The sequence below is a fragment of the Monodelphis domestica genome, chromosome 1, assembly GCF_027887165.1.
Source record: "Monodelphis domestica isolate mMonDom1 chromosome 1, mMonDom1.pri, whole genome shotgun sequence".
Taxonomy (NCBI): Eukaryota; Metazoa; Chordata; class Mammalia; order Didelphimorphia; family Didelphidae; genus Monodelphis; species Monodelphis domestica.
This window is the reverse complement of record NC_077227.1, coordinates 513,384,676-513,409,974: the sequence shown is the minus strand read 5'-3', so window position 1 is coordinate 513,409,974 and position 25,299 is coordinate 513,384,676. Positions and strand designations below refer to the sequence as shown.

Genomic DNA, 25,299 nt, shown 5'->3' with positions numbered 1-25,299 from the left:
CCTTGCCTCTTGTTATAAATAACTAAGAGGCAGACAAAATGATCAGAGTTGAGAAAAACTAAAAATCATGTCTAAAGACCCCTTAAAATTAATTTGAAATATTCAGCTCATTAAATTTACCAAAGGTTGTTATACAATTGTAACCAGTTTTTGATGAAGTCCATCTATCCTCTATGTGACAATTTACAAAGCCAAAATAGAAAGAAAAAAAAAGACTTTTTATATGGGCTTATTCAATAATATTTGTTCAATATAGTTATAGGGGAAAGGTAACAGAATATAACTAGTTAAAACTCAGTACATTAGAATGATTCAGTGTAACAGAATAGTATTGAATACATTAATATATGAACTTAAAACCACAAAATTAAATCTTAAAAAAAGCAATCATCAAAATACAATAAAATACAGAGACTTTTATAACACATTGGAGTCTGAAAAATCTTAAAAATATAACCTCCAGTCTCTTTAAAGTTTGTTTTTTAACCTTACACTTCTCAAGGAGCTTAAATTCTGCTGGGAAAGACAACAGTGCATGCATAAATACATATAGAATAGATAATAGTGATAGCTAACATTTACATAGCAATTTAGTTTACAAAGAACTCATCTCATCCTTATAATTCTTTGAAATAAATGCTATTATCTCCATTTTACAGCTGAAGAAACTGAAACTGAAAGAGATTAAGACTTGCCCAGGGTCACACAGCTAGGAGGTGTCAGAGACTGGATTTGAGCTCAGGACTCTAGATTACCAGTGTAGCACTCTATCTTTTGTGCCACCTCTTTGCCAAACTACAAATAAATCTCATGAAGTTTTCAGTATCATTTGAGAGTAAAGGCACTAGTTGTTGAGGTAATCAAGAAAGTAGAAGTTGCTTCAACTGCACCTTGAAAGAAGGGAAAGATCCTGTGCGGCAAAGATGAGGAGGGAATGCTTTTTAGGTATTGGAGACAAGTTGTGCAAAGGTATGGAGATGGGATAGAGAGTCATGTGCAAGGAACAAAGAAAAGGCCAGTTGGGTGGTAACAGAATATTAGAAGGAGGGGAGTAATACGTACAGTGAAGCTAGAAAGATAGGTTAGTTGAGATTGGGATGTGAAAGTCATTAAAAGCTAAACAGAAGAGTTTATATTTGGTCCTATAAGCATTAGGGAGCCACTGAAGTTTATTGAGTAGGGAAGTGATACGGTCAAATCTATATTAAAGAGAATTTAGAGGTTGAGTGCAAGATGAATGGAATTCAGAAAGACTTGAGAACCAATTACTAGGCCATTGCAATATTCTAAGTAAGCAGTAGCACCTGCATCAGTACCTCTGGTACACTAATGCACTATTAGTAGAAGCTTGGGTTATTTCAGCATTCTAGAAATCAGTTTGAAACTATACCCCAAAAGTTCTAAGATTTTACATCTCTTTGACCCAGGGGTACAACTGTTAGACCTAAAGACCAGAGAACAAAGAAAGAATTTCTTTGTTTAAAAATACTCGTTTTTTTGTCGTAGCAAAAAACTAGGAAATAAGGAGATTTCTTATTTGCAGGATAGGTGAACAAACCATGGTATAGGAATATAATACAGAAATGATGAAAGGAATGGTTTCAGAAGCATCTGGAAAGACTTGTATGAAATAATAGAGAGTGAAGTAAGTAGGACCAAGAGAACAATATATACAATAAGTGCAGCATTATAATGGAAAATAACTGTAAAAGACTTAACCCTGATTAGAGCAGTGACCAGTCACAACTGCAAAAAGCCAGTGATAAACATTCTGCCTATCATTTGAATTGTCTTGGGAATATTCTAAAGATCATTTGGTGAGATAAGGTACGGACAGAGGTCCTTTCTCCAGCTGAACTACCTAGCATTCAAACTCTACTGCATTGATGGGCTGGCTATGTTGTTCAGATGCCAAATGCACATTTACCTAAAAGACTATTTTAGACACAAGACAAGTGCTCACAGGGAGGTCAGGAAAAGCCATACAAGGACACCTTCAAGGTCTCCTGAAGAACTTTGGTGTCTGTTGTGAGACATGAGAGACCCTGGCATAGGACCATCCATCATGCCATGCCCACATCAAAGAAAACATTATACTCTGTGAGCAAAGCAGAATTGCAGTAGCTCAAAAGAAATGTGAGATACACAAATTTAAACATCTCCATACCAAATGTTCACACTGGCTATTTATGCCTGACTGTGGTAAAGCCAAATTTATATTGGTCTGATGGGCCATAGTTATTTATTATTATTATTATTGTGCATTGACCCAACATAGTATGCCATTTTGGTTTGCTTGAAGCATGAAGGTCAACAAACAACAGCATAGGAATAAGGATACAGCACAAGACAAGATACAGACAATGTTTGTATTTGTTTTTGCTTCACTGCTTAACTGCTTATTTGCCATGAAACAGTATTTTTTCCTTGAGTGGGTGAAAGGGGATGAGGATTTTGAGTGCCAGTGATGCCCTGGTATAGGGCTGGGGGTTGGGGGATGGAGGAGGCAAATTGTCAGCAAAACATTTGTTTTTTAAATGAGAGGGAAAGAACTGAGGAAGGTTTGAGACCAGGCAGAGAGAAACACAGGACAGCTTTGAGACAGAATACTCTATAGTCTCTAGCTATGCATGCTAGAACTCAAAAAATGCTAGGACAATGTATTCCTCTGCTTATCTTTCTTGTATACAGAAATGTTCATAGTTATTGATGCTTGTAAACTTTAGAATAACAAAAAATTAATATATAAAAAAAGCATTTATTAAACATGTACCAAGTTCCAAGTACTGCAAATGCTGGGAATAGTAGTAAAGAAGTGAGACAGTCCCTGCTCTCAAGGAACTTGCATTTTAATTAGGGAAAATATATGTAAAAGGATTTAGTTGTGAGGCAGTTAGAAAGACCTGGTGATCCTTAAAGGCCATTGGTAGATCAGATAGCAATGAATGAAAAATTTGGCTGCCATCTTGTCAGAGTAGATGATATGGCTTGAATGACCCTTAGTGTATAGTGCAAGGCAGATTGTTAAGCCCCAGTTGATCTTTCTGTTACCAAAATGATTATACTTGATGACTTCCTGTTCCTCCAAGCATTCTAAGCAGCCAGGTTGCCACAGTTGAGGGAGGCTTAAGAGGACCCAAGTCCACAACCATTTAGAAGGGGGAAATGCATCTAAGGGTCAGAGTAAAACAGAAACCCTTGATCTCTTCCTCTTGGGAATAACTGATCAGTGTCCAACTGGGAAGGAGAAAGGAGATAGTGATGTTGGCGGAAAAGTTTGGGAGAAGGGCTCCCTATAGCACCTTTTTCTGCTGATGGCTGGGTTTGGGAGGAAGGCCCCTAGAATCTGTGCTTCTGATTTGGATATTTATTTAACACCTTTTAGCACCTTCATTAATAACTTTTAAAGATGATTAGCAATTTTAACAAGTCTCATTGGCATGTTAGTGCTAAATCCAGTTTTCCCATGGTCAAGCTTTGTTTGTAATGTTTATAATGTTTTGTTCACAGATGTTTTATTCTGCTATAGTTGATTTTTGTGAAAATGGAGGGAAACGTCCTTTAACAAACATCAGCATAAGTTTCACCAAAGAACAAGCTGATAATATTCGCAGGATTCGAAACAGCAAAGACAGCTGGGATATGTTGGGAGTCAAACCAGGAGCCACAAGGTAAATAGTATTTCAGGATCCCTGGTGCTGAGTGCTACCCTAGGGCTCTTAACCAGTTTAATATTATATGGGTTTTGAATCTGGACCAGTGATGCCACTGGTGTAGGAAACTTGACCAGTATTACATAGGTCATATTTATAGGAGAATCTGAAATTAAGCATTAATCACAGAATCTCAACTTGGAAGGGACATCAGAGGCTATTTATTTAGTTCAACCCATATCTAACCATTATTCCTCCACAAGTGGTTATGTAGTTTGTGGGTTTTAAAATTAATATTCAATAACTATTATATTTTTAAAGTTTTATTAATAATGTAAAAGAACTACCTGAACCCATCCTGGTCATGAGAAAAAAAGAGAGTCAGGGAGGCAGAGCCTCAAAACTTATACAAAGGTGACCACACAACAATGTGGAGAGATTAAAAGGAATTTTGAGAAATACTAAGGGATTTTTGGAGGATGAAGTCCAAAGGTTCAAAATCTCCATTTATACAAGTCTCTGGTCTGTTAAAAGGGATCCCATTCTTTCACAAGAAAACTGCTTCTAGCTTTAATTTTGAAGAAATTTTTCTTTGTTTTTGTTCAGTCATTTTAGTGTGTTCAGCTCTTAGTGACCTAATTTGGGGTTTTGTTAGCGAAGATATTGGCATGGTTTGCCATTTCCTTCCTCAGTTCAAACAAGGTTAAGTGACTTGCCCAGTCATCTAGCTAGTCAGTGTTGGAAGTCAGATTTGAATTCAGGAAGATGAGGCTTCCTGACTCCAAGCATACTATCCACTGCACAACCCAGCTGCCCTGGAGTTTTTCTTTACATCCAGACTAACTATATCTGCTTCTCTATAACTTGGAACCTTTGTTTCTAGTTTTGCCCTCCAAGCCCTAAAGGAAAGAATTAAATCACTCATCTATGTGGTGTTCTTTCATATACTAGAATAAAGATATTCCATGACTTGTAAGTCTTTTTTTTCCCCTTGGCAAACCTCTGTAATTCTATTAATTCATCCCTTTATAGCATTTTTACACTCATTGCCTTCACTTTCTTGTCACTTCTCAGTGTCTTGTAATCTATTTTCTGACTTCCATTACTCCACGGAAACTACTCTCTCCAAAGTTACTAATTATCTGTTAATTGCCAAATCTAATGGCTTTTTCTGTTCTTATCCTAATGGCCTCTACATAGCATATGTCATTACTAATCCCCCTCTTCCTGGATACTCTCTGGGTTTTCATAACACTGTTTTTTTAGTTTTCTTGTCTGTCTTTGTAGGCTTTCTTGTCACAAAATCTGCTGTTACATGTGAAGGCACCACCTACTTCTATTTAGCTGTAACTCTCTATAATAGTTAGGTGTCCAGTCACCAGACTTCTCATTATCAGACCTTGCTTAGGACTAGAGACTTAGAGACTACAACCATCTACAAGTCTAGTTCATGTTCCAAATTCAAGGTATCATCTGGGTGTGCCTTATAGCCTGCCATTAAGGAATGAGACAAAGGAATTGGTGTCAAACATGATTTCATTTAGGTCCTGGAGGACCATATCACTAGATATTTACTGATCCAGATGTCTAATCTGTTCTGCCTGCAGCCCTGTTGTCTTCTTTCTTGATGCTTATAGAAGGAACAATTGGATATAATTTCTCTTCCTCATTTCCCTAATCCCATCATCATAGGACCCTGGAAAGTGGAAGCCTTAGTCACATAAACATAGATTTCTCTAGTACTTTACCTAGCTTATACAGAGAAAACCCTCCTACCCTTGCTCCATCCTTATGATTTAAAGTCAGTTTCTGCCAAATCAGAAAATCTTTTCTCAGCAAACCCTCCTTCTATATAGTTCATTCTGTTTGTTCAAGTTAACCAATTAGCATTTATTAAATGCCTTCTCTGTGCTAGGCACTGTGCTACGTGGAAATGGTACTTACCCTGGAATCAGAAGACTTGGATTCTGTCCTGTCTCTACCATATATAGTACCTTTGTGATCTTGGGCAAGTTTTTAATCCATCCAGCGTCTGTTTCCTCAGATGTAAAATGAGAAAGTTGAAATAGATAGCCTCTTAAGTCCTTTCTAGTTCTAAATTTGTAATCCTATGATCTACTTCCAGGCCACTCTATCCTTTCTTTAAGTCCTTGATAAGTTTCCTTCTGTACCCCAGCCTTTTCCTCAAACTTGGAAACTTTACTATGCATATATGTTGATATTTTTTTCAAACTTTCTCAACTTCCATGTTATATCTTCCCTTTAATTCAGCCATCCACAAGGATGGTTATACCGTAGACTTCAGTGTCCCCCAGAACTATGACATCTCAACAATTTCTAGTTCTGATATTTCTCTGTAGTTATAATCTCTGATCCATTCATCTCTACTTCGACCTTACTCTATCAAAACTTATTCTTCATTTTCACCATGACCTCCTGCCCTTCCACCTTGCCTTGGTCTCTCTGTCTCTCTCTGCATCAATTTTTTTTGGCTTCACTTTCTTCCTTTCAAGTATTTGACCCTATAGTTGACCAGTTTGACTATTAACTGGTTTCTACCCTTAAATCCCTTATCCCCTTGTGTTCATGTCACTTATGCCTTGCTAAAACTGAACTCTGGGTTATTTTCACTACCTGCCTTCTTACTTTTGACTTGTGTGCTACTGATTATCACTGGAAAGTGTCACACAACCACTTCAGAGTTATGTGATCCAGTCTCAGTGATCTTTTTTTCTTTCATATTCAGATTTCAGTAACACTCCCTGAAGTAGTTATTTTAATATTTCTCTCCACTCTCAGCCTCCTATCCCTGTATTCTTAGCAGAAGACTTTACTTCCTACTTATTGAGAAAACTGAGTCTTCTTTTCTTCCCAACACTGTATATAAACACCTTTCTAAATCATACTTCCTCTTTTGTTGTAGTATCTGAGGAAGAGGTGACTGTTCTCTTTACCAAGACCCTTTTCTTTACTCTCTGTCTTGAGCCCTTGATCCTGTCCCTTCATATTTCTGGAAGCTTTCCCATGGGGTAATTTCCTTTATCATCTTCAATGTCTCTATCTGTTGGTTCCTTTCCTGTGATCTATGCATATGCCTCATACTTGTTCTTTAAAGAATTTCATTCTTATCCTCTTATCCTCTCAAGCTATCAGCCTATATTTCTCCCTTTCAGAACCAAACTCCTAAAAATAAATTTATATTCATTTTTTGAGTATATTGCCTCAGTTCTTCTCTGATTCTTTGATATCTTGCCAACTAGTTTCTAACCTTAACATTCAATTGGAATTATCTCCACACTCACCAATATTTTTATTTTATTAGCAGTTAAATAGGATGGAGTGTTTTCTTAGCTTCTTTGAGTTTACTGCAGCTTTTGACATTATTAACCACTTCCTGCTTCTGGACATTTTCTCTCTTGGCTTCTGTGGCATTTCTGTCTTCTGGTTCTCTTACTCATCTGACTTCTTTACAGTCTCTTTTCTCAGCCAGTTGATCCCTAGTACTACTGGGAATGATGGTGATGGGTTAAATTTAGGCTGGCCTCAAAAATAGTTTCTATTTACCTTTGCAGGAATTTAGTTTCCTGGCTCACAGGTCCAAAATGTAGTGCATGTCCATTAAGTGTCTTAAAACATTGAGCTAGTATAGTATTTCTAAGATACTTATTAAAAATAGGTGGACCATAGAATAGATAAGACTCTAGGCCTATGGAAGACTTATAGCCTTTATACGCCTATGGAAAGAGTCATACCCATAGTGGTAGGTAGGTTAATACAGGAGCTCCATACAAGGACATATCCCTATCACATAACTAGCTTTGCCATAACAACGTGGAACCTGATGTCAAACATTATCAGGTAAGTGTAGACATATTGATTGGTACCTACATGTGCCTGAACTAATTCATTGCATTTAGGAATAGCAAGCACTCCCAAGAACTAATTCAACAGTCCATAAGTGTTTCATTTCAAATTCTAACTTTGGATCCAGAAGGAGCTGGCATATTCTTTTAGAGTTCCTTGTCCTTGCTGGGGGTGGTACATAATAATAATTTTGAAAAAACAACAATAACTAGCATTTATAGAATACTTTAAAGTTTGCAAAACACTTTATATACATGAACTCATTTAGCATATCATCTGTTGAGCAATTTTTGCCTTTAGGGGAATTGTCAGAAGTCCTTTCCAGCTCCTGAAAGAAACCCTTACCCACATGCATTGTTCAACAAGGGGCTATTTTCAGTAAGGTAGGAGGTGATCCAGTGAACAGTCTGTCTCACTGTGCAAGGCACGACTGAGGCTTTGGAGAGTCCCTGACCCTGATGGTGGAGGTCCTTAAACAACTTGAACCAAATCCAGGTGAGTCTACTGTCCACTAAGAGGAGAATCCTTGGGGGTCCATTTCTCTCTGTGGCTAGGCCACAGATTCCAATAGTAGCTCATGTTTGTATCACTTTTACAGAGTACTTTATTCATAATAATCCTAAGAGGTAAACATGTAAATTATTATTTCCAAATTTTTTTACTGAAAAAGAAACTGAGACTCAGAGATTAAGTGACTTCCTTTTTGGAGTACACAGAGCTAGTTAATAGTAAAGGTGGGATTTGAACCTGGGTCTTATCCTGAGTGTAAGTATGGTGCTAGCAATAAGGCAAATACCAACAATAAGAGAAAATATAATTTCCCAGGGTACCTGAAGGAGGTACTGTTTTGGAGGGAGACGGGATATAAATTAGATGACTAGGTCAAGTAAGTTTCCATGTCTTCAGATCACCAAAATCTAAGAAGCTGGGAGAAAGTAGGTCGGCCATCATTATGCAAAGAATGCTGGAAAACTCCATTTTTCTAGCTCATTCTGTCTTTTCATCCTTGGTGCTTTGACTGCTGCTGAAATCCTCTGCTCCTCATGGGCCAAGGTGGTTTAGAGTGGGAGTTGCTCTGTCTTCTCCTAGTTCTTCTCCTAATTTCCTAGTCAAACTGACTTTTGAACCTTTGCTGCAGCTGGCCATCTGATCTTCCACAAATGAAGACCTCAGTGCAGAGAAGAATAAATTATTAGGCATTAGAAATGTGTGCAACTGTACAAAAGTCACCCTCAGAAGACTTTCTCACTGTGCAGCTTTATATGTGGTACCCTTGGGTGCTGTCTACCTCACCTACCCTTAGTTCTGCCTCTGTAGAGCAACGTTGCTTCTCATTTCTCAATACAGACATGTGTGCTCACAATCTATTTTATCCTCTGTAATTTGTTCTTGTTATTAACAAATGGGATGCAAAATCCCTACTATTTTGCTAATCCATAAACTTTCCTTTCTTCATAACTGCTCTAGGAAGCCTTCCCTAATTAACTCTGCCCCTCTCTGATTAGTTAGTCATGCAGGTCCTTTAGAGATAAAGGGCCTAGGCCACCTCTCTTATTTTTCTTTTTATACAAGTAAATGAATACTCAGAAAAATTAAATACTCCCAGAGTAACATAGCGAGTTTGTGGCAAATCCAGGTCTCAAACCAGTCTTCCTACTTCTAGTCCTGTGTTCTTTCTGCTACCCCATGCTACCTTATTTTGTTTCCCAGCCATCACTTTGTATGATTTTAATATGAAATTATTTTTGTGTTACTATGTGTTGCCTATTTGCATTTATTTAAAATTATTCTTCCTCAGCTTGATAATTTAAATTAGATAATATAATTAAAAGGAATATTATTGGAAGTCAAAATAAAAGGCCCACCATGTTAATAACAAATAACTATCTTCTTTTCTCCAGGGATGAGATAAACAAAGCATATCGGAAACTTGCTGTACTTCTCCACCCTGACAAGTGTTTGGCTCCAGGCAGTGAAGATGCCTTCAAGGCAGTTGTGAATGCCCGGACAGCCCTCTTGAAAAACGTCAAATAACCTAAAATGCAGCCAGAAGTAGAAAAGAACTTGTCTTCACCAGAGAATTCCATTCCCAGGAAGAAAAAGAATTGAGACCTCACCAAGGCTTGGTGCTTTGCCCATTTGTGTAGATAAAATTTCATATTCTCAACACTATTTTTTGGACTTTTTTGAAGGAAAAAAATGTGCTATTGTTTCCAGGTGTGAAGAGCTATGATTCCTGTTATTCATTTTTATTTGCCCATTTTTAAATAGTCTGATTATTTATAAGCTTGGTAGTAGTATCATCTCATAGACACTTCACTCAGGTGAAGCCATGTGGCTTCCAGAGTGTGAGTCACCTCTAAATTATATTTTACTTTGGTTCATCATCTGAGTGATAAATCAAAAATGAAAACAGGGAATAGAACATTCTCCTGTTGCATGACATCTGAAGGAATTTATTTTTACTCTCAAAGTAAAAGGAGAATGTTTAAGAATTCTGAATTAATGAATTCCTTCCATCTCTTTGGTTTCAGTGAAATGGGCTGATATGTGTCTGATTTAAGGCAGCCTTCTCCTTCTCATAAGTCTGTACTCCTATCAGTATCTCCAACAACTAGGGGAAAAAATCCTTGCCTTCCAAAACCTGGAAATACCAATGGCTGCCTGTTTCCCCATAGCCTCTGCTGTCATTTCTTGGTCAGAAGTAATTAATGCCGATAAAGAGTATTATGAGATTGATTTTTCAGGAATCAAGCCACAGACCAGAGATAATGGGAAGACACGCACACACAGTTAGGTTTGATGTTGATGCTCAAGCATTGGGCATAAATCCTGGAGGCAGCAAGGAGCCTTGCCTAGGGCATGTCCTCTGACCCTTTGGAGGAAACACCTCACTGGGCCTAGTTTTCCCAAAGCAGTCACCACAGATGGGTAGAAAAGGGAAAGGGCAGGCAAACATCCTTAAATTCTTTTGCCTCTGTCTCTCTTTCCCTCTTCCCCTCCCAGCTCTCCTTTTCTGTCCTCTTCAGTTACCACCATCATTCTCTCTCTTCCTTCTAACTGTAGTCACTATATTCTCCATCCTGTAATTTAGGCATGCTATCCAAACCAATTTTGTCAGTCTTAAAGGTCTGGTAGCATATTTGGAGATGGTAATAGAAAAGAGATTCCATGTCTGGTTAGGAGAGTAAGAAAAGGTAAGTGCTTTCTGACACTTTTGTTTGGACTCTTAAAATTTTATATAGCAATATTGATTCAAAAATAATAAACATTAGTTTTTCCTAGAGGAATACCATCATGTTCACCACCATGGCGTCCCCCCTCATTGTACAAAGTGTAGTATGACTATAAAGTAATAAATTGTAACTTTATGGAATACATCTAATTACTTTATGAATATGCCTCATATTCTTTGGCTGCTAAAAAATGTTTATCTGGACCTTTGAGGTCCAGAGATACATTTATTGTGCAGAAAACTTGAATAGTTAGACTTGCCAAGAAGAACTTGCTTTTTAGCCTAAGGGGAAAGACAGACCAAGTTGTCGGAGCTTAGGGGCATCATCTGTCTTAAAGCTGCCATACTGTCATGCTGCTAGAGTAAAACCTTATTTTGCTCTCTTAGTTAATCCAAAGCATCACTTCCAACCTCTAATGTTATCATCTTAGTGATGCTTTAAAGACTATTTTTACTTATTTTCCATGATTATGGCTCTGATATGATTGGGTGTATTTTCTGATACCTAGGGTAAGATTATACATAATTAAAGTCTTGGAATTGAAAATATCAACAAAATCCCACAGGGTCCTTGGTCTCGGCACTTTTAAAAAAATAACAGACTTGTGTGAGGTTTTCCTTTGACCCTGTAGCTAGCCTCAGCTCACTGAGCTACACGTATTTCTTTGTCACTGACATAGTATACCTGTGCAATAGACCCTTAGCCAAATTAGGAACCTTATGGGCCTAGCATGTGCTTTCTGTGTCTTTATCATATTTAAATAAACACAGTGTTGTCAAAACCCAGTATCTGTAAAAGAACTAAAATCAGATGAATAAGGAAGTGTTCTAGTAATGTCTGTTGCCAATAGCCATGTAATATAGAGCATACTCAATCCTTTGACACAATATAAATAACAAGATAGCCAACGATTTTCGATATAATAATCAGTCGCTTCATCCCAGCTTCAGTGCATGACTGACTAAATAGGGCAGGTAGAATTCCAGTGTATGTCTCAGCTGTTACCTTTCCAGTGCAGATAATGCAGTGCAATCACTGAGATTGAAAACTCAATCTTGATGCACAGTTCTTATAAAGACTTTTTTTCTATAATTAGCAGCTTCAGAAGTGGAGCTGCATACTGAGATTCTGTGCCCTTTATGTTTTGGATTTTTTTGTTTTATTTTTTTTTAATTAAGCTCAAGATCCTGGCAGTTACTATTATGGTCCTTGAACAGGATGTGAAGGTACAACATAGCATGTTTTACTATGAAATAATAGTTGACAGGTACTGGCTATTAAGCCATTTTTCTATTACAAAAACCTGCAGACCTCAAAGTATAAATTTTGCAACCTCTTTCTGAAAATATGTAACATTAATTCAGCCTTGTAAGAGTTCTTGAACCAGTTGGGTTTCTTTCAGAAGACTTTTAAGTCTTTCACAGGGGATAAGGATAAAAATGATAGCTTAATGCAGTTCTTATTGGAAAACATATCATTCCTTCTTAGGTCACCAGGATAAAATATTTTAGCAGTTGTTTACAAAGCTCAAGAGAGATGTTACATTAATCTAACAACATACCTAAATACCTTAACATTTATATTCCATTTGACTTGATATTCTGACTGTAATTCAACTCTCAATATTGTTTCCATTTCGTTACCATTTTCCCACTTCATCCCACAGATGTCTTTGGCCCCTATTATTTTGAAAGGATTAGAAACTGGGTCATTGTGCTTCCTACTACTCAGAATAAGTTGTCCTCAGTCTGAAAGTGGTGCATTTTTCTTTAAGATTTTCTTATAGGAAGCTTATTACCACTCTTAGACAGAAAGATGGTGCTGAGTAGCAAACATGTGAACATGTAAAGGGAGGAACGTTTTAATTTCAAGTTAAATGAGTGGAGAAGAATGAGCAAATGTCCTTATTATAGAAGGACCTTAGAGATTCCTTCCTTCTCCATTAAACAACAGCCAGTTCAATCTAAATCTTTGCAAAATCTTGTTTTATGGTGAATTTGAAACTCAAGTCATTGTGTTGCCATTTAGCATCAACTACTCTTCATCCAAAAAAAAAAAATATTTTTAAAGATTTTAGAAAACTTCTTCCAGAGTTCTTACAAGTATATCACATGTTGAACTCTCAGTCAGACGGGATCCATCAAGATGCCTTTCATTGCCAGTTTTCTGAAGAGGAAAATATAGAAATTTGAAAGTGTAGCTCGTACTTCATAGAAGTTTAATGTTTTGTTGCGAAACCAATTTAGAGATGCTGACTTTAGATAGGGAAAGAGGTCACATTTCTGGTGTTTTACAAATCTAATTGTTTCCAGCGAACTAAACTGCAATTTCAAGCCATGCAAATAAAGGCCATATTGATAAATTTATTTCTTTTAGAAAACATGTTCCAATAAGTCATAGCATTTTCTGTGATGACTATCCTTCTGGTATTGTTCCTTCTTGAAATGTGAATGTCATGCATAACCTTGCTTCTAGTTTATTTTACCCATTTTTCATTTTGTTAAAATGAAATACTAAAAAATATTTAATCTCGCAAGTGTTTGTCTTGAATGGAGACTGTTATATGCTTTTCAGTTATGTATTTTTATAAAGTAAAGCCAAACTTCAAAACAATAGTTTTGTCTGTATTTTACATTTGTGTGTGACAGAGTGACATCTAATAAAATATACAGTGGGCTAAATCGTTACAACACTTACCAGTTATAGTTGTACATCATTGAACAAAAAGCTATGTTTCAATTTCTGCATCTGTAAAATGGGGAGAATAATAATCATCCATGCTTTGCAACTACTAGCCACCTAATAAAGGGTTATTGTACAATTGATTCCATCATGTTATTCTACTTTGAGCTTTTCTGAAGGTGCTATTTCCTATCTGGTTTTCCTAAATGAGATGGATGATCTGTTATCTGGGCTATATTAAATAAGTAGAGTAAAAAAATCCAGTTAACTGATACCTGGACAAGAGGAAGTCATCATTTTAAAGAGAAGACACTATGGGGAATCTAGAAATTGATAACAAAACAATGGAGAGTCAGCACCCAGAAAGCCTAAAAATCTAAACGTTAAATAAAATAGAAGAAAAAAAACTTCAAAATTCAGTTTATGGAGTGAAATTCCATATCTTAATAACCATCCTGGGTCATAAAAAAGTTGTAGAGAAACCTGTGGACCCCAATTTGGTATAATCTATTCCAAGCAGAGAGGCATAGGATTATATAGTTAATCCATTAAATAAGGGATCCAGCTACATACAAAAACCTAAGTATTATATACTTAACCCATATACTTTTCATTTCTTAAGCACATTGGCAGTGTTTTGCTCTCCAAGTTTGTTTTTTAGCCTTTGGAAATTGGTGTTTTGGTCTGTGATATTTTTTTAAATGTATTAATCCTCTACTCTTATTTTATGTGTTATTTAGGAGACAACTTGAGATTTATAGTTTGATAAATTACTCTTTTTCTTTTACTTCTTTATATTAGATTATTTTAAGTTACTTCCCATCTGCCTCAACTTTAGTTTCTTATATTTCTATTTTGGTTTTGGTTTTTATTTATTTTTTTATTTTAATAACAAATTGCCACATGAGTTCTGAAGTAATATAATCCAAATTGTCTCCCTCTTGTCTTCCCTCCCCCCTCCTAGAGCTGGCAAGCAATTCAATCTGGGTTATACATGTAGCTTACATTTCTGATAAAGCTTTATTTTCAAATGTTTATTTTTTCATTGACTTTTTTTTTAAACCCTTAACTTCTGTCTTATAATCAATACTGTGTATTGGTTCCAAGGCAGAAGAGTGGTTAAGGGCTAGGCAATGGGGATTAAATGACTTGCCCAGAGTCACACAGCTAGGAAGTATCTGAGACCACATTTGAACCCAGGACCTCCTGTCTCTAGGCTTGGCTCTCAATCCACTGAGCCACCCAGCTGCTCCCTTTTCATTGACTTCTAAAGCTTTTTACTTTCTATCTCTGCAAAATCTGAAAGAAATACTCTTTTTTTACCCTTTAGCTTTGTTTTACTTCAAGTTATCTTAAAAGATATGAAGTTTGGGGGCAGCTGAGTGACTCAGTGAATTGAGAGCTGAGCCTAGAGATGGGAGGTCCTGGCTTAAAATCTGAGGTCAGACACTTCCTAGCTGTGTAACCCTGGGCAAGTCACTGAATCCTCATTGCCTAGTCCAGTGATAGTGAACATATGGCACAGGTGCCAAAGATGGCATGCAGAACACTCTCTGTGGGCACATGGCTGCTCCCCTCCCCTTCTCCAAGTGCCTGATGACATTTTTCACATGTCATGTCCTGCCCCTCTGCCCAGCAGCCAATGGGAGCTCACAGAGGATGAGATGAGGTGGGTGGCTCACAGGTAGTATAACTGGAGGGAAGCAAAAGGCTTGGGCCACTCCCCTTCCCTTCTCAACCCTGGCTGAGGACATCCCTCACTTCACCTGCCCTTCCGCCCAGCAGCCCACTGGGAGTGCTTCCTCCCTCCCCAGTGTGGGGTAAGGGGGATGGGGCAGGGCATGCCCAACACTTGGGGGAGCATGGCACTCAGTTTGGGGGTGGGGTGGGACCTGGCATTCTATCTCTAAAAGATTCAGTATCACTGGCCTAACCCTTACCACTCTTCTGCCTTAGAACCAATGCACAATATTGATTCTAAGAAGGTATAGGTTTAAAAAAAATTTTTTTTAATTATATGAAGTTTGTATTTATGAGTTCGCTTTCTAAATACCTTAACACTGAGGTTGATGTTTTGTTTATTAGGTTGAAGATTTATGGTTGATAAAATATTGCATTTTAAAAAACACTTCATTGAAAAATTAGATGGTACAATTGGGCACATCTGTGTGAGAGTTTAAAGGAATAGGTCCTTGCATTGATATAGGGTCATCCTTTCTCTTGGTAATATTATTCGTGTCCCCCTTAATTTTATTTTGTATATTTTTATATCCATTTTACTGTATCCATTTACTCTATGTATTTATACATAGTGTCTCCTCTTGTAAACCTCAAATTTCCTTAGACTTATAATTGTTGAAAATTTCACCATTGGGATATTTCATACTTGGAAAATTTCTTACTGATAGTCTATTGGAATGGGAACTCCATTGGCATGGGAGGTTCCTTCTCTTCCCTTCTTAAGATTACTTTAGGACAGAGACCCTTTGCTGAACAATGGAAAGGACTTTGACCTATGCTTAAGCATAGAACAGGAATTTCTTTGAGTCTTGATTGATTTTAGAATTGATACAATGGAGATACTTGGAATAAATCTCCACCCTATTCAGTCCTAATAGGATTGAGTAAGGGCTGCAGCCTAGATCAAAATTTAATTATTCCAATCTCTACCATACTCAAGTTAACAGGATTTAGAAAGGGCTGTAACAAAGGAGTAAAGATTTAATCATTTGAAAAATATGACCTTCAACAGACATGTGCAAAAGCCAGAAACCTCTGGGCGGTCCTGGGTTAAGCGAGAGCCTCCATTGACAGGGAAATTGATGAAGAGTGATTGGTAGATGTGAGGACTGAGGGGAGGCAACTTGGATGGTGTGCTTAAAGATAGGAGGGTCTGGAGACTGAGAGGAGGTGGTTGAGTTTTTTGGTCGGTGTGGTTCCTGGGCTCTGAGGAAGCTTGCTCTGAAGGAAGCGGAAGGTGGGGGCCTCTGAGACTGTTTCTCCATTTTGGACACGTGAGTAATAGGGACTGATCTTTTTTCTTTGCCCCAGCTATCTAAGGGCTTGGGCCTTTTGGCCCAGCCTAAAACAGAAGGGGTATTTAAGCCCTATTCCCTTCTCTCTCTATATATATCTCTAATTCCTTTCTTACTCCTATTGTAATTAAACTCCAAAAAAGGCTGACGGCTGACTTGAGTTTTTCATTTAGGAATTACATAGCTGATTCCTTGGCGACCTTAAATTAATATATATCAGTCTTTTAAAGTGATTCCCTTGTAACACTCTAGAAGGATGTAAGGCCTAGAGATAAGGGATTTTTTTTCCATCTTATACCAGTCATCTCGTACCTGCCAAACAGTAGCCACTTGATAAAATACTGTTCTTTGATTGATTTAACCAAATCATTTAGCCTTGTGTTTTCATAAAATCCAAGATTTAAAATTTTTGTTTGAGAAAGATCTTCAAGGAAAGAAACTTGCTAACTCCTAAAATCCAGAGATTTAATTGTTTGCAGAAAGATGCCTGAAAAACCTACACTAGGTCAGGAAGATCCAGAATGAACTTTGGGGTGCAGTTGATTGAACTGAAGGTTGATTGAACATTTATTTTGAATGTACACTCTTATGACAAAGGGGACTGCCCCCTAATTGGTTTTTGTCAATGTGCCCAGCAAAACATTGGTTTTGCTGTCTCTATTCTATTTCCCTCTTATCTCTAACTATTGTAGTTTCCTCTTTGAAGGTGAAATTTTGTATGCACCTGTAGTTAGAAGATTTTAGAGGTACAAGATGATTATGTTTAGTGATCAGTTGGGGAGACTAGTCCCCCAATCATCATCAGGAGGGTTTGTGAATTTTAGATTTACTCCACCCTGCTTAGTCTTTAGAATTCTAGCAACCAGGAATGTATACACCCCCCACTTAAGGATTAAGTGTGGCACCCCCCCCTTAAGGATTAAGTGCGGGGGAGGAAGGTCCATGACCCTTGTGTGCTGGCAAGTGACAAATCAGAAGCAACTGACCCCTGGGCTGTCCAAAGCCAAGTTTAAGCCACTATTGGTACATGTAAGACACGGGAATTGACGGAAAGAACTGCCTTTATATTTTGTGTCACTTCCTGGGAGAGGGACTTGGCTGTGGAATTTGACCCTGGAGGAGCTCTAGTGTGAGACCTCAGACTCCTTTCCCTTTAGACAGTCACAGGGTGAGTTATAAGGTTGACTCCCCTTTCCTTGGCTTTCTGGAGAGGCCTCTTGGCTGAAACCTCTGAACTCCTACCTGGCTCAGACCAGGCCAGAACAGATCTTCTCCCTTTCCTCTCTCTTAATTTCTTCCTTCTATTGTAAACAAGCCACCATAATATTCCATTCTAACTTGAGTATTTCATTGGGATTTAGAATTTAAATCCCTAGTGACCAACTAAAATAGATATTCAGTCCAACCATAAAATTTACCCCTTGCAGTCTCCTATTAACTGGAAAATTTAGTCAACCCTACTTGTTGGCTAAAATAATTAACCACAGTGAATAGAAATTAATTTTTAAGATTTATTAGCACATAGCCCTCTGTTAATATCAAGAGAGTAATAAAACAAAATATTCTTGCCAAAGGCATTTGCTACTGTCAAGAATATTTAGGGCATTCAAATGTGGCCTCAGACACTTCCTAGCTATGTGACCCTGGGCAAGTCACTTAACCCCATTGCCTAGCCCTTACCACTCTTCTGCCTTGGAAACAATATACAGTATTGATTCTAAGACTGAAGATAAGGGTTTAAAATAATATTCTGGGCAAAGTGTAAATTGAAGAGAAATTCTCTATATGATAAAATCCTCCAGATACTCCCATTAATGGATGATATTGTGCCCTGGAATATAACAAAATATATTTCTTAAATGGGATATATTTGGAATATATTTCTTAAAATTGCTCAAATAAAAAGTGATTATTGTTCATGTTATATGTGGTTGGATGGACAACCCATAAAGCTACTGCAGATAGGCAATAAATTTGACCCAAAATTGAATAGTAGAATAGTTTTACTTGCCTTAGGGAAACTGGACAGTGTAATTAATTTATCCCAACTCTCTCCTTTTTTTTTCTTTTAAACCCTTACCTCCCGTCTCTAGGACTGGCTCTTAATCCACTGAGCTACCCAGCTGCCCCCCCAACTCTCTCCTTTTTAAAAAGCTCATCAATATTCTTTTGGTGCTGCCACAGTTTCAAATTATGGAATATTGCATTTCTTTTTTTTAAAGCCCTTACCTTCCATCTTGGAATCAATACTGTGTATTGGTTCCAAGGCAGAAGAGTGGTAAGGGCTAGGCAATGGGGGTCAAGTGACTTGCCCAGGGTCACACAGCTAGGAAGTGTCTAAGGCCCAATTTGAACCTAGGACCTCCCATCTCTAGGCCTGGCTCTCAAACTAATAAGAATTTTTTGAAGAATTATTAAAGTTGTAAGTCACCCCCATGAAAAATGGATTGTGGGCACAAATTTGTCAATGAAGAACTTCACTGAAGGCAATAAAGGATCTCACTTAAGATTCATGACCCGAATAGGAATTGAAGGCCAGTCATATAAAGAGAATGTTGGATAACTGACAGCGTGATGCTCCAGAGATGTCTGTGCAATGTCAAAAGATCTAAAGGCAAGCCTCCAGGATATGAGTAAGACCCGCCCCCACCCATGAAGAATTTACAGGAGACTCCAGACCCAAGTCACCCAGAATGTGAAAGCATGAACAGATTGTCAACTGCACCCCTGGAGGATAAAATCACATCCTTGTACCTAATCAGTGACTCGTTTAACTTAGAATTGTAACCGAGAAAATGTGGTTTTGCCAAGACTGTGAATTGCCAAAACTGTAAAGATTTCAGCCAAACTGTAAAGATAATTTTTAGTGTCTTGATTTAAAATCTAAAATTAAGTGGTCACCATGGGAAAATTCCCAAATATGAAAATACCCAAGTCAGCTGGGTTTTATGGAGATTTTAATTAATACAAATGATGGAATTAAGGGAAGGAGACAGAGAGAGAAAGAGAAAATAGTAGAAAGGTACTCCTAAGGGAGAGCGAGTCAGTCTTTATCATTCACCACAAGATCATCTCAAGTAAGCTCCAGTCCTCCACTGAACTCCTAAACTCCTCTTCAACTTCCAAACTGCACTACTTCCAAACTGAACTGAATTCTCCTTTTAAAGAAATTTTCTCTTATGCCACCTCTCCTAAATTTTTACATCTACCAATCACAGTAGACGCTTTTTCCCAGGACTGCCCATTCTTAGTTCTCATCTTCTTTGATTCTCACCTTTTCTGGTTAGACTAAAACTTCACACCTCTTTTGTTAAGCTGACCTTTTGTAAGTTGCTTGACCTTTTAGTGATTAATTTAACCTTTATAGGTACTTAGCATCCTTTTGTATTAGATCTAAAAATAGACCTAGCTTAAGGTTCTAGCTTCACTATAAGTATGAGTTAGGGACTTTCATTGTTCAATCAGGAGTTTATAACTTTATCTTCCCCTAAGGCACTGTCTGAGCAGGGTGGAGTAATTTTAAAAGTTCTCAATATATTCCTGATTAAGTACCTCCATTGTTAAAAATGGGGAATAGCTTAATCAAATCTTCTGAAGTAGAGTCTGAGCAGTTTTAAGATTCACAGAATCAAATAAGCACTCTGCAACTCTAAAAAGTAGTGACTTGCCTGTGGTCATACAACTACTCTGGGTCAGATGAAGGGTTTGAATTTTGGTCTTCCTGACTTCAAAGCTAAAGACTACCCACTAGGATACTTCTTTCTGTAAGCCTAATGTCACAATGTCTTCTTATCTTTTGGAGGTCACAGTGAAAACTCAGAGCCCCCTGTGCTTAGTAACACACCAAGGATTCTACTTTCAAACTTTGTCTCAAGCTTACAAAGAGTCCATTCCCCTTCCCAACCACCTTCTCACCTTTTGTATGGTGGACATGTATTATCTGCTGTTTATTTTCTTACTGGCATTTTTAAAATCACTCTAAGGGTCAGTGTTCAGCTGCTAAGGAAAAGTAGACTCCAATGTGGGCATCTAGCAAAGCGTTGTTCAGTAATAATACTACAAAACTGAAGTACAGACAATTATCTAATCATTCAGATTTGCTGCTGATGTTTTAATGAAAACTATGAATTGGTAGAAGTCACTTGGACATTTGGATTCCTCCATAAACCTGGGGTAATCTTCCACAAATATACATGGGAATCCATGAGTAGGATCATGGGGAAAATGGAATTAAGTTTAGAATATAATGGAATGAGGCATTCATATAGGATTGTTGCAAAGCCAGTTCAGAGTTTCTGGTACTACTGTGTCTGGAAGTCTTTTCCTTTTTCCTATAGACCTCACATATTATCCACCTTGAATGCAGAATCTCTGCTGACAGTACTCAGCTAGGCTCCCAGAATCTGCTTCTCTCCAAAGACTGACTCTCTTCTTTGCTGCCAAGGGGCTCACACTTCTTGAAGCTGCTTCCCCCTTCAGATGACTGGCCCTCTGTATTCTGTTTAGAATGTGTTTCTGCTCTGTGCCAGATACAGTATCCCCTAGTGGTCCACTAGCTCCCTTTCAAAGCTGTACAAGTGATGGAGACAGAGAGAAGAGGAGAGAAAAATTCTCCTCTCCCTTTCCCATTGAGGTCTCCTTTCATAATCTCTCACTCTAATTTGTTTACTCAACCATTTTTGTTATTTCATTCAGAGGGATGTTTTCATCTTAAATAGGGATGTTGGCATAGCATATATACAAGTAGCTTAAAACATCTTAAACATTTTAAGGATTCTTACAATGGAAATCCTCTTCCCAACCATACACTGCTATATGAGGGTGGTCTACCTCCCAGATGAGTTTTTAAAGAGTATTGAAAATTGGAGAACAGAATAGATTATATTTATAAATAACCCGTTAAGTTGTTTTAAAGACTGACAGCAAGCCAAACTATCCTTTTACCAACACAAGGTTAACAAAAACTAAAAATGAATATAGAGGATTTGATCACAGATTTTATCCAGTCCACACCTGAAGGAGAATCCCTCCTAAAACATTACCAATAGTTATCATCTAACTTCTTGAAAGCTTTCAGTGAGATAGAATCTTCTACTTGCCAAGCTGCTCATTTCATTTATGTTGCTCAGTTGTTTCAGCTGTGTCCATCTCTTCATGACTACATTTGTACTTTTTTCAGCAAAGACACTGGAGTAGTTTGCTATTTCCTTTTCCATGTCTATTTTCCAGATAAGGAAACTGAGGCAAGCAGTATTAAGTAACTTACCCAGGCTTACATTAGCTAGTAAGCATCTGAGGCCAAGTTTGAACTCAAGTTTTCCTTACTCCAGGCCTGGTGTTCTATCCACTGTGTCACATAATTTCCCCATTCCATTTGTAGACAGAATTGTTGGAATATTTTTCCTTGGAGATGACATAGTCTCTCATTTTACAGATGACAAAACTGGTGTCCAGAGTGATACTCTCTGTCTCCCTTTCTGTGTTTTGGTATTAGGACACAACTCTGCCTGCTTGGGTCTTATGACCTTGGCCATGACTTGCTCTTTGATTGGAGGAGCATCTCAGAGATTGTTCTGCTCAGCAGCGTGTGCTGACCCCAGTCCTAATTTATCACTGCCTTATTACCCCACATCCTCCAACTTGCAGAGATTCTCTACCTCTTGGCTAGCATACCACATGAGCCAGAAGTACACAGCTAAATGGAAATAGGATCATTTAGACGTCACCCTTATATTCCCAGGGTGGGTTTCCTCTTACTTAAAGGTCTGTTAGGCAGAGGGTAGTTAACCACTTGTCAAATATATTGATAAAGAGGATTCCTTTGGTGTATGTGTTTGGACTAGATTGTCTTCCTGAGTTCAAAACTGGCCTCAGATACTCACCAATTATATGACCCTGGGCAAATCATTTAGCCCTGTTTGCCTCAATTTCCTCATCTGTCAAATGAACTGGAGAAGAAAATGGCAAACTACTCTAGTATCTTTGCTAAGAAAACCCTAAATATAAAATCCCCTGCATTTACTTCTCCTAGGTACTAATAGTGTTGATAATGATGACAATAAATGAGAGGATAGAAGGGAGACCTCAAGTCAGCCTGGGGACAGCCTGGTCATCATTATATAAATTGTTCGTTCTGCTCACTTCATTCCCACTCGGTTCATAGAGGTCTTCCCCATTCCCTCCGGAACTGAACTATTTCATTGTTCTTTATGGCACAATAATATTCTATCATATTCATTTGGTTGGCCATTGCCCAATAAGAAGGCATCCCCTTAGTTTCCAGTTTGTGGCTACCATGAAAAAAGTGGCTTAATATGTTTTTATAGAGGCAGATCCTTTTCCTCTTTCTCTGATTTCTCTGGAGTATAGCCTAGTAGTGTTATAGCTGAGCCAAAGGATATACAGTTCACTGACTTTATGGACCTGGTTCCAAATTGCTTTCCAAAGTAGCTGGACCAATAATTCACAACTCTACCAAGAGTACGGTAATAAACTCCATGGTTCCGTTGGCAAGGGCTGGTGGTGAAGTCTCCAGGATCTGGGACAGAATGGCTTGCAGATACTTAGTAGATATTTGTGATTTTTATGCAGACTGACCCTATGGTAAGTGAAAAGCATCTGTATGCAGCATTTCATCCTGTGAGTCAACTTCAATGGGGAAGCAGCTTCACTGGGTCAAGGTCAAGTGACTTGTGTACATTGAAATAAAGCATGGCCAAAGAAGGGCAAGTTAGCCAGAGTGTAAGGGCTCAAAGCTAAGTTCTGATTGAATGGATCCACAAATCCCCCCATTCCCTAGAAAATGAGTAATTCCACCTTTTAGATCAGATCTTCTTAATCTTGCTTCTATGAGCCAGATTTCAAAAAGTATTTTGATAAAAATATTTCAGTAAAATTAATTTCTTTTGTAATCCTACATATTTTATTTTATGTGTTTAAATACATTATTCTGGGGGAAAAAAACACCTCTAGGCTTCACCAAACCGTCTTAGGGGTCCATGACATACAAAAAAAATTAATAATACTTGGCTTTAGGAGGCAGCTAGGTGGTTTAGATGTTAGAAAGCCAGGCCTAGAAATGGGAGTTCCCAGGTTCAAATCTAGCCTCAGATACTTATTAGTTGTATGACCCTGGGCAAGTCACTTCACCCCCATTTCCTAACTCTCATTGCTCTTTTACTTTGGAACTAATACACAGTATTGATTCTAAGATGGAAGGTAAGGGTTAAAAAAACAACACTTGCTTTAGAAAGAGGCTCAGTTGAGGAACAGAAAGTCCCAAATCTCTTTTTATCAAAGAGAATACTTACTCCCTCCCACTAGCAAGTGGCTACTAGCACCACCTGATGGTAAAATCTAGATCAAAGTCCAATATGGAATTTATTTCTCATGTTTGGGATATCAAACTTGGATGAGATTATAAGATCTCCTATTAGATTATGAGATCTCTGAGGAAAGGGATCATGTGTTTGCAACAGGTCAACCAAAGCCGAAGATAGTTGTTATCTGTCCTCTGCATTCTCTACATCTTTTTTTGAAAAAAAATTTTTTGATGAACAAAAAATCTATTTTCTCCCTCCATGAAAAGAAGGAAAAAAACCCTCATAACAAATATAGTAAAGCAAAACAAATTTATGAATTAACCATGCTAAGGAGATGAGCAGTATAGATAGAAATAGGAGGTCCTGGGTTCAAATCTATCCTCAGATGCTTCCTAGCCCTGTGACCCTGGACAAGTCACTTAACCCCCACTCTTGCCACTCTTCTGCCTTAGAACCAATACTTAGTATTGATTCCAAGACACAAGGTAATAGTTTTTTTTTTAAGTGCTTAAGATTGTCCAAAAGTCCTACTATGAAAGGGATATTTGAAAAGAGAGTCACTGTTGAGGATGATGTCAGAGACATGTATGAGATAGCAAGTTCAGGGTCTCTGAGCTTCCTGTATGAAGTCGATCTGACTGCATTTTCACAGACTGATCCCCCATAACTAGAACTCTCCATCATCTCTATTTTTTGCCTTCTTCAAGTTCCAGCTAAAATCTCTCCTTCTGCAAGAATTCTTTCATGATTCCTCTTAATGTTTGTGCCTGTACATCTCCAGTGTATCTTCCATATACCTTATTCGTATAGTTGTTTGCCTATTGTTTCCCCCATTGGATTGTGAGCTTTCTGAGGCAAAGGACTGCCTTTTACCTTTTACTGTATCCCCAGTGCTTAGCACTGTGCTAAACACATCACTTAGTGACCCCATTTGGGGTTTTCTTTCAAAGATAGAGTTGCCCCCAAACTAGAGTATCACTTTAGATAATCTTACTTTGTTGTTGTTCAGACATTTCAGTTGTTTCCAACTCTCCATTACTCTATTTTGGGGTTTTCTTGGCAAAGATACTCCTTTTCCAGCTCATTTTACAAATGAGGAAACAGAGGCAAACAGGGTTAAGTGACCTGCCCAGGGTCAGGAAGCTGGTAAGTGTCTGAGGCCAGATTTGAACTCATAAAGATGAATCTTCCTGATTCCAAGTCCAGTGCTCTATCTCCTGGGCCACCTGGTTGTTCTTTTGGCACAAAGAGGTGCTTAATAAATGTTTGTTGACTTAATGACTTGAATTCAGAGCATAGACAAACTAGATGGACACTGAAGTACCCATAAATGCAGTGAATGGCAGTGGCTACATGTTCAGCCAGATGGTGGGAAGCCAATGTGATGAATCAGATCAAAGACTGCTCCACATTCTTTACTTTTAGACAAAAAGGCTTGTGGGAATTGTGGTATATGATGGTGATGTGGAATACTATTGTGCTATAAGGAATGATGGACTGCTTAATT

At 37.9% G+C, this 25,299-nt stretch overlaps 1 protein-coding gene across 4 annotated transcripts in view; it reads left to right on the top strand.

Moving 5' to 3' along the window:
* DNAJC27 (DnaJ heat shock protein family (Hsp40) member C27) overlaps positions 1–13,578 on the top strand; it is a 64,391-nt gene extending 50,813 nt beyond the window's left edge. For 3 of the 4 annotated variants that reach the window (XM_001370739.4, XM_056813133.1, XM_007475927.3), the window contains 2 exons: positions 3,511–3,671; positions 9,419–13,578. In XM_001370739.4, the coding sequence (XP_001370776.1) occupies positions 3,511–3,671; positions 9,419–9,551 (294 nt within the window). In that variant the 3' untranslated portion in view covers positions 9,552–13,578. Of the gene's footprint in view, positions 1–3,510; positions 3,672–7,817; positions 8,013–9,418 lie in introns of all 4 variants that reach the window. The other variant, XR_001623373.2, reaches the window with a different exon arrangement.
* The last annotated feature ends 11,721 nt before the right edge of the window (positions 13,579–25,299 follow it).